At 33.5% G+C, this 10,630-nt stretch overlaps 1 protein-coding gene across 1 annotated transcript; it reads right to left on the minus strand.

The window, feature by feature from the left end:
* Positions 1-2,655: 2,655 nt before the first annotated feature.
* LOC115952959 (transcription factor bHLH48-like) lies at positions 2,656-9,424 on the minus strand. Its single transcript, XM_031070341.1, has 7 exons — positions 8,514-9,424; positions 8,313-8,432; positions 8,146-8,211; positions 6,745-6,813; positions 6,129-6,200; positions 3,718-3,925; positions 2,656-3,025 (listed from the first exon to the last, which is right to left on the minus strand). The coding sequence occupies exons 1-7, from the start codon at positions 9,006-9,008 to the stop codon at positions 2,988-2,990; spliced, it is 1,068 nt and encodes a 355-aa protein (XP_030926201.1). The 5' UTR covers positions 9,009-9,424; the 3' UTR covers positions 2,656-2,987.
* Between the last annotated feature and the right edge of the window lie 1,206 nt (positions 9,425-10,630).

Raw genomic sequence — 10,630 nt, forward strand, 5'->3', positions numbered from 1 at the left:
TTGATAGTGATTTTTATATTTCTTTAATTCTTTAAAAAATTTTGTAAGGATATTATTGGATATAAAATGTAAATTGTCCCTTTTTTTTTAATTATTGTGAAGCACTTTTTTTTTACGATTTATTTATTCTAAACTCTTTAGTTTTTGTACTTAATAACTCACTTAGATGAATATTTATAATGTAGTCCCACATTTGATTCTAAAATTAAGAAATAAAACTCTTTAAAAATAAATAATGTAGAACACATGACGCAAAATTGAAACTCTAATTTGGAATTCTAATTTGAGTTTCTCTCAGTTTCATCTATTATTCCCATATAAATTTATACACATGGTGCAAAATTGAATTATAATTTCAAATTCTAATTCAATTTTCCCTAAACTTTACTTATTAATATACATATATATATATGACTTATAAATTTGAATTTTTTTTTAGTTATATGATAATGTTTTTTATGGTTTATTATATTGGACCTTTTGTTTTATACACTAAATTAACTAATTTGGTACAAAAATTTAAAAATTTAGATTAGATGAAACACGTGACGCAAAATTAAACTCTAATTGAAATTCAATTTTTACACTAAATTAACTCACTTGGTACAAAATTCTAAAATTTAGATTAGATGAGACACATGGCTCAAATTAGACTCTAATTGAATTCCAATTTGAAATTTAATTGGATTTTCTCTCTGTTTTACCTATTATTATTATTATTATTATTATTATTATTATATGGATCCATCATTTTTTTTTCATTACTTACAATCTATCACATACGACAATTATAACAAAGTGTGAAAAAAATGTGGTACTAGAATTACTTTTCTTAAAAAAAAGAACACTCAGCATTATCTTCTATGGAGAGCTACTTCCTAATTAGGCATCAAAGCATCGGTTTCATCTTGCCGTTAAAAATATGCCCTCAAAACTTCTAAAGGTTCACAAGGCTTTTTTTTCTTTTTAAAATGGCCCCGTAGGGCGAAGAAAAAGTTCACAACAACAGTGAAGTGGTTGCTTGAATGTTCTGGTAGCAATGTGATTGACAAAAGAACACTTCAAATTATGTTCTTCACAAGTTCACAGAAGTCGGGACTTTTGTAAATAAAAAATAAAAAATAAAAATAAAGAGAGTAAGATGGAGAACAATCAGGCATGACAGATCTGTCTGGTCCACAATGATTCCAATATGGGCCTATCAGTTTGCTCGTTCGTCCACACTACAAAGCAACAGATCATCTATTTCTAGTAACTCAACATTTGATGGATCGGGTCCATTAGAGTGCTTATATTAAAATATATCTTATTATTACTTTTAATATATTTGCCCTGTCTGGACTTCCAGTCTGGTTTCTCAAAAAAAAAAAAAAAATCATCCCTTGTTACTGGATTGTATTTTTGTTGGCTTTTAGCCGCTACTTTTGCCACTTTAGCTAGTTAGTTCTTTAATGAAATTTTCGTTTAACCAAATAATAAAAAGTATATACATTTCGAAACCAAGCTTCAAGCTTAGGGGCCTGAAGTATAAACAAAAAAAAAGTTTGAGGAATTTTCAAATTTTATCACCTTATAACATTACAATCCAATATTTGCCGACACAAGTAAAGATCATTTGTATGTTCTATTTTGTTTTTAATTTTGGTTTATCTAGAGGTTATTCTTATTATTCTTAGAATAATTGGGTTTGTTTTGATCGGGGGATTTTTTTTTATTTTATTTATTCATGGGGCAAAAGGCAAAAAAGGATGAACCAGCAGATACATTCAGCACACACACACAAAACAGCAGATAGCTTTTATTTGTGTCTATTGGGTCAATTTGTAAATATTTTTGGAGGAGGTAGGCCAAAAGTATATATTTTGGGGTACATTTGAAATTTTTTGAGAATACTAACCATAATTTTTGAAAAATCTGGGGGGCCATGTCTTCAACTAGTTCCGTCTCTATATTTTGAGTTAAGCCTAGACTATCCCTAAAGTTGTAGTAGTGCTTATATTAAAAGTAATATGAAGATATATTTTGTTTAATCTACATGTACATAATTTTAATGAATTTGGTCCTTCTAGGCCATAATATCTCTAACAGTGTGGTGTGGCCATCCCAATAATAATAATAATAATAATAATAATAATAAGAAGAAGAAGAAGAAGAATGTTGGCTCCAAACACGTTTGGAGTTATCTTGCTCCAAATTAGCTACTTTGTAACAGCTGAAGAGATTATTCATATATAATTTTAGTCACATGAATTTTATAATGAATCGTGTGATTTGTTTAAAATTTTAAATAATACATCTGGATATATATTCTTAAAATTTGCCACATAATGAGTTAAAAAAGATAACTCCAAACATATTTGAAATCAAACTTTATCCAAAAAAATATTTTAATCAACTAATATGTAAGGGAAACGAGAGTGAACCCTATTGTTTTGTTTATAAATAGTGTCAGATCATAGAACCCAGGACAGGAAAATCACGGACTTAAGACAAGTTTGGCATGCTATGATGCACACTGAGATTAATACGGGGAATTCATGTAAAAGAAACGGAGGAGCCAGAAAAGATGCACTACACATTATTCATGACCTAAATAGCCTGTGCTTAGCACAAGGCTCGTCTTCATAATAAATGCAGATACGTTGACACCAGACAAATGAGGAAAGAAGCTGACTTCCATAATAGTTAAGCGGAAGTTTGTTCAATGGTTTACAACAGTAAATTAACCAATCATCTTAAAACCAAGTATTAGATTGAGTGATCCTCAAAGTTAGTATATATAGTAAGATACAAATAATATATAAGAATAACATTTCCGAAAATTTATCATCCTCTGCTAGGGTTTCCAACTGACTGACAAATAGAAGACATGAAAACCCATGTGGTGAACCATGAATGTTGGCGCCTTCGCTCTACTTCTTGCTAAACTGCCAATACTATATGGATATATACACTACTAGCTACTGGTACAACTTCACTATGACTTTTCACAGCTCCATCTTCAACTGATTTGAATGCAGAGACGCTGCAACATATAAATTTTATGTTAAAATGATGCCAGGGGAGAAAAGAAAAGAATATAATATTTAAACTTCTCTTCTTGCAAAATGAAACCCAGAATATGCTTCCAACTTCATCTTACGAAATGATGCACCACTAAGGGTAATAACTAATAACGATCCTTAGTTTGGTGACAAACTTATTTTGGCTGTCATATAAAATGATGCAGCACTTTATGGTTTAAGAATATGATGAGGAAGCAAAGACAATCAAGAATCTAAAAATCAAATGTTCTCTATTATCCATTTCTCTACTCCAAATAAAGGATGAGTACGTAGCTTTTTTGTTATGGAATCAATGTTTTAAAATGTCAATGAAATCATCAGTACAATGCTTCCATATAATCTTCACTTTCATAACTGCTAGAAAGAATTATTCTATGCAATAAAATTTCCATATTACTGTGATACCGAGAATAGATGTAATGACCCACTTTCAAGTGGTCAAGTGGTTTGCATTTACTAAAATATACTTTAAGCACCAATATGTACCATTTGAGAGGAAGGATAGCAGACTATCTCTCAAATTTTTTTCTTCTTTAATAAATAACCCTATAATTTCTCATTAGAATCCTGTCACTAATGGTTGTTGAAAAAGTTTAATGATATCAGTTTAGGAGGGGTGATATGCAGCCTGATTATGCTGAACCTAATCTACCTGAATTTGCTGAGGAGTCATAACTCAAAAGTGAGTTCTCTGGAGTAATGAAAGTATGGTTTTCTTCTTCCCTCCCCCAAAGTGGTTGTTGAAGTGCATCAAAATTCCATGGCTGTTGAAAGTTCTGTCTGTTTCCAGTGAATGGGTTTTCTGGCCACAGTAGAGGAGAAACCATGCTGGGGATGTTACTGTCGATTAAAGGTCCACCCTGGAGAAGAGAAACTATTAGTGATATACAATGAGGATAAAGCTCCAACGTTAAACTAAGGGAGGTTTTGCTCCATAAATTTACGAACTTTGTTAAAGTAAGTGAATCAAAATACTCTTAAGCTAACCAGGGAAAACTGGAGACCCTATAATATATTAACTATAACTAGGGGTGATAAAGTAAACCCAAACTCATCTGTCCACCCAAACTCACCCACTCTAATTGAACCCAAATCCACCCAATTATTAGTTGGGTTAAATGGGCATTAACCCAATTAGACCCAATAATTATTGGGTTTTAACTAAAAACCCATTGAGACCCATTTAACCCAAAAACAATATACCTAAATTCAACCCAACCCTTCCCATAAAAATTAAAAATAAATAAATAAAACCCATTCATCAGTGTTTTAAGAAGGTTTTCATTTTCCTTCATTTTCTCAGCCTCCAAACACTTTTCTCTCTCTCGTGTTTGCTCTCTCTCTTTCTCTCTCTAGCTCTTCACACCGCTGCACTTGCACTCTGTGTAATGGTCAAAGGAGTCGCCGCTCCAACCTTGAGTTTTATCGGCGGCCATAACCGAAAACAAAATCAAACAGAGCACAATCTCACTGAACCTAAACCCTAACGCAGCTTTTTCCACCATTATGTCTCTCTTCGACCTCCTCAACATCAAAAGATGTGCCGATCTCCGACCATCCTCAACTCCGCGTCCTACTCCGCTGCTGCTAGGACCTACCTTCGTCACCGACATCGGTGGCAATTTCCTCGAGTCGAATTGATATTGGTGCTGCTAAGGCTGGACATCGGTTTGTGTGCTTGGATTGTTGTTTTTTATTTGCTGACCTGTCATGGTTCAATTTGGGTTTAAAGGGTTGGTTAGGTCTTCGTTTTCATGGCTGGGTTTTTCATGGTGTTTCATGGCTGGGTTTTTCATGGTGCTTTCTTGGCTGGGTTTTCATAATTGGGCTTGATTTTCATGGTTGGAAAACTGGTGGATTTTTGTTTGGATACTAAGAAAAAAATGGTGGAAAGAAATTTCTATCTAAGTTCTTTTCTTTATTTCTGTGCTTGTTTCCATGTGCTTGGCTTCCTTTGGATTTTTGTTTTGATTTTTGATGTTTTAGTCTTTATTTGGAAAGAAAATCTTGATTTTCTTGGGAAAATTTTGAATACCCAGAAAATCAGAAATATTGTAAAAGAAAAATATTTTTAAAGATTTATTTTAAGTTTAGTTAATGACATGGAATAGATAGTTACACATCACTGTTTAATTGAACCAAAACTAGGCATGACATAACACTTTAATTTTCGGTCATTTTCACTTTTAATGCATTTTGGTAATTTTGATAATTGGGTAATTGGGTAAGTTGGGGTTTACCCATAATAATTGAGTTGGGTTGGATTTGGGTTAGAAGTAACTAGTTAAATGGGTTTTAATGGGTAAATGGGTTTTATATATTCAACCCAATAATGCCCACCCCAAACCCACCCATTTGACACCCCTAACTATAATGAGGTTCATCAGCACTAATTATTATCCGATGATCCACAACAAAGCCTCTAGGACTTGTACAATGCCAATCACATCATGCCAACCATTCAACTCAAGAATATTCACTATTCAGGGATTCCGGTAGTAAAGGGGTAAGCTGGTGATACTACTTTTATACATTTCAATCGGTGACTACGCAGTTCCTTAGTTGGTGTGGTATGAATTATGAGTACAAGAAAATTTTAATTTTTATGGCATGTGTACACACAAATTTCTTAATTTCTTTGTCTAAATAACGATATGATAAAACTACTTAAATTGCAGTCTACCCACCATAACAATGTTAACCTTTAAGTTCGGATCCACTGTTACAGGAATCCCACTAAAATAATGACAGCAGATAAAGAAACTTAAATTGGCTAATGGTAACTGCTTGTGATCAATCGCATTCTAATGAACAGCGAAAGATATTAATGGAGAAAGATAGGATACAGAATAGGTGGTCCAATTCTGACAAACTGTCCTGGCACATAATAATGGTGGAAACAACCAATTAAGATCTTGGGTGGGTCTATAATGAGCCAAATTTGAATTAAAATATGTTTATATCCTAACTCACCTACTAGATAAAGTGTGCACTCATTGCCAAACCACACATATATTTTTTTTTCACCAGAAAGTCAAAAACTAAAAGGGTTTGCACACTTACTTCCGTAGCAAATACACTGTCAAAGTTACAATCAATTCTTGGGTTCACTGCTGCAAGCCTCATTGATAACAACTGAAACCAAAGAATTATTCAATCAGAAGATCAAACCAGTACCAGATAATTCAAGCATTACTACCATATAATTTTAACACCATTTGTATGGAGTAAAAATAACTAAAATATGGAGTTTAAATTCAAACTTATATGGAGTTTAAATTCATTTCACAAGCTTCATTTCACTGTTCACGTGCGTCATGAACACCAAGTCGACAAAGAAAAAGATATGTATTTAATCTAATTTAATAACTAAAGTGGACATAAATAACTAAAATACGAACATATATTCAAGTCAGTCTGAATTTTCAAGCCTCATAAATCTATAAGGAAATGATGAAAAACCCACCAATTTATATAACCCACCTAACTAATTAAGTAGCAATTGTTATCCGTGTCAAGACATCTCAATATCTCTCTCCCCTTCTTTTACATTTTTTTCCACTCTTTTCCACATTTAAACCTTATCACAAAATTGCCCCAACAAAGTTCATTTCAAGCTTAAACCATCTCATACAATTGTTAAAACCATATCTTAGTGTATGGGATGAATAAATCCAACCTCAACTTGACGTTGTAGCGACTGTACATGGTTGATAATTTCATCCAGAACCAATGCTGTACCTGAAATCTGCATAGAAAATATTATTGTAGTAACTTTCTAAATAGAAAGCATGGCAACTTCAAAGAAAATCTAGCTGATTTTTCAACCATCCAGTGTGTTAGCAAACTTTGGGTCAGTTTATGGATGGAGCTGCAAGGAAAGACTCAAGTTCCTGCTATGCCTATCATCAGTTAAAACAAAGCATGAAGGTGTGGATTTGGTTTATGTTTGAATTCAATAAAATAAATTTGCATATGGGACTATCACATCACGTTTCTCCATGTAGTTAGGCTTAGGCTTTTGGTACACATACATGCTACGTTTGTAAATGGATATTGTTCTTTTTGTCACCCCTTTTTTCGTCATCAGATGATGGATACCAAACTGGTAAGAGGTGATTGTACCGTGCACCTCACAAGTATATCAAACTTTCCCTTTATATGGGACCCACATACATTTTTATAAAATTATTTATATTTAAAAAAAAAAAATGTCCAACTTCTTGTCTCCCCTCCCCGTGCTTCAAAAGCAGCTTCCAGCTATAGCATTTAAGCATATTCGCCTGGCTAAAATTCCAGAGTCTAACCCATGAAGGGTATTTTCGTCATTATATGGATTGTAACTAGAATCTTTTAGTCTATCAAATTTGAACTACCCGGCCCGACCCAAATAAATTTTTTGAGATTTGCGATAAATGTCAAAGTCACAGAAAATGAAATGGAAATTATAACCAAATGAATTGAATAATTTTTTTAATGCAATGACAAAATTAACCTCTGATATGGACTATTAACCAACCGCCTGAAGGGGAGTTACGAGAATGCCACTTTTGACACCGCCCACTTTTCACTTTTCTTGGTACAAAAGTAACCACTTTACCTTTGTGAAAAGGTGACAATGACACACCAGTAACTAAACCGCATAATACAAGTTTAATACGTCTAAAGCCACTCTTTTAAAAAATAAAGTCAATTGTCAACAAAAAAAAAAAAAAAATTTGTTGTCATTGTAACATTACTTAAATACACAAAAAACCACCTTGATGTTTGAGCTTATAATAGGCACTATTAGAAATTTTCAAAAATTATTCAATTTTTTAAGTTCTCAGCACCTTTGTTGCACAAGTTTTTCTGCACCTTTGTATTTTATCCCCTTAAGTCATACTAACGTAACATAATCGAACTTTTTAGAGACAATTCGGACACATTAGAAAAAGGGACACTCATAAAGTCATAACAGAATCAAATGATTAACCAACCAAATAAGAATGATTAAGACAAGAACAAGATCTAATTAACTAACCTTCCTTATTGTATATTCCAATAAAATAATAATAATAATAATAATCATAAAACAAACCTTACTGCACCCGGGGACCAGTTCCTGAAGAAGCTTCATCCGAGCATTAATCTTCTCTCTCCTCGCCTTTCCAAAATTTTAATTGACAAAAATAAGTACTTGATTTGATTAATCAGTGTTCTATGATTGATTAATTAAGATTTAAAGAGATTAATAGTAATACTAACTCGCTCTGCTAAGCTATGGCTATCCGTAGCTTGACCACGACGAGCTCTGACGTGGACGTAAGGAAGCTTCTCTGCATCTTCACAGCTCTGGTTCTTGCTTTTTTTGGCACTCTCTTTGCCCTAATTTCAAATTTTCCCCCAAATTAGACTTAGCTTCACACTAAAATTACCAAAAAGCCATTACCGGAGATTTATTTTTACCTTCTTCTCGCGTTCCTTTCTCTTAGCCAACTTCTGAGTCTGAGTCTTGTTTGATGAGCCAGGGTTTGAATCGGTCTCGGCTGGTTCGGTTTTTACTTTGTCCAAATTCGCGCTTGAATTCGACGGTACTGGGCTTGTTTCCGGCGAGATCTCGGCGTCGGCGGCGGCGGCGTAGACGGAGAACTTGGCGGCGCGTTCGATTAGGGCTTTGTTGGAAGGGAAGGTGAGATTGCCGTTGGTGAAGGAGGAGGAGGAGGAGTAGGCTTTGTGTTCGTCGCCTCCGCCGCCGGCGGAGTGAGGCGAGCTGTGGAGGAGCTGCATGGCCTGAGTGGCCGGGAGCTCCAGAAGCGCCGTGAAGGAGCTCGCGTTCTCCGGCGGCACGGTCATGAGCCGCTGGATTTCGTCGCGGAATTGGAGGGATTCGAGTACGGTTTCCTCGGGTTCGGGTCGGGTTGGGCAGGATCCGAGCACATAGCTTGCTGAATTTGGCTCCATTGAGAGCTGCAATCACTTGATATTTCAATTAAACACTTCAGTAATTGAAAAAAAGTTTCCAAATTGAGAAATTTTAGGGCCTAATTAATCTCAGTACAGTAGTATTATATGTTGTTGTATGAGGGAAATGGAGTTGAAGAGAGAATGCGGGAAGGAGCGTTGAAATGTTGGTTTATATATAATACAAGGAGTAGAAGTAGTATATGAGGGACAGGTGCTTCAATGGCGGTCAATCAGTTTCTTTCTTTCTGAGTGGGTTTTTTTTTTTTTTTTTCCCTGTTTCTCTGTTTCTGTGTCTCTCTGAGAGATTACTTCTCAGCCATTTGAAGTATTGCGAAAGCAACGTTGCTTCGGGTCCCCAGAGCTTACTTATAACTAAGGCTCATTTCCCTTTTTTTTTTTTTCTTTTTTTTTTTAATAAGATATCTTAAAGTTTTTTGTTGACTAGACTTGGGCATTAAACTTGTTTGGATGATAATATGTGACCAAAAAAAGGACACGTCTCTCTACTGTGACAAGTGTTAATCTCTACTTTCTTTTTATTTTTCCTCGATCGAGTTATTAAATCAACAATAAACAAAATACATAAAAGTAGTTTTTTTTTTTTAAATTACACAGGAATAGTATGTTATAATTAACTCAACCAATAAAGTTTTTTATTTTTAAAATATTTGAACTTGAAGTATTCTAAAACATGTTATCCAAGAAAAAAGTGAGACAGGTGTTAAAAATAAATTCTCAATTTACTATCATGCTTCTATATTTGTAAAACAAAATCAGCACATTTGTTTGCTTCTTAGAAGGTGTGTCAAAGAACGATCTTCCATGGTATAGCCAAAAGATGGCTACAATAAAAAACAAAGTTGGATTTATAAGGAAGAAACAGGATTTGACTTAGATTAATCACTATAGAGTTAACTGAAAGAATGTTGCAAAGTATCATTTGTCACAAAAGTTGAAATCCATAGCATATGAACTTAAACACTACAAATGACTCCTAAATTATACTCCCGTAAGGCCATGAAAACCTTTGGTGCTACCATCTCACATGAATTTTTTATATGAGAATTATTTTTCAAATTTTTTTCCATTAGTTAATTGCATATAGCCATTATATTTTTGGAATTGGATGAAAGACCTAAAATCGAATAAATATGGAATTTAGAGGATTCAATTGAATGAAAGTCAAGTTAAAAGACTGAAATGAATTTCAGTCAAACTTATAAGGTAGATTTTACATCTTAACCTTAATTGTACAAAAGGTGAGTTGGAGGTGGGGAATCCATAAAAATAAAACTTTGAATCCCATTTTAAGAGGCTTTTGATTAGAAAGGGAAAAAAAAATTGTAACATGTTAACTAATTTTTTAAGAATAGAGAAAAATTCGCATGTATGGTTCTAATTGTATAGTTTTTTTTAATTGAAGACTTAAAAAAAGGAGAAGATATTCTCATATATTTTGATGTTTTTCTTTAATAACATAATTTTTTTCATGACTAAATTACTTTTAAGTTTATTACAATTGATGATCTCCTTGTAATCATCAAATAATTTATAATTCATCATATGTTTATTTTATTTAGTTGGTCACATTCATTTCAACTTAACTTTTTATACTTAAT

Source organism: Quercus lobata, chromosome 7, assembly GCF_001633185.2.
Source record: "Quercus lobata isolate SW786 chromosome 7, ValleyOak3.0 Primary Assembly, whole genome shotgun sequence".
NCBI classification, from domain to species: Eukaryota; Viridiplantae; Streptophyta; class Magnoliopsida; order Fagales; family Fagaceae; genus Quercus; species Quercus lobata.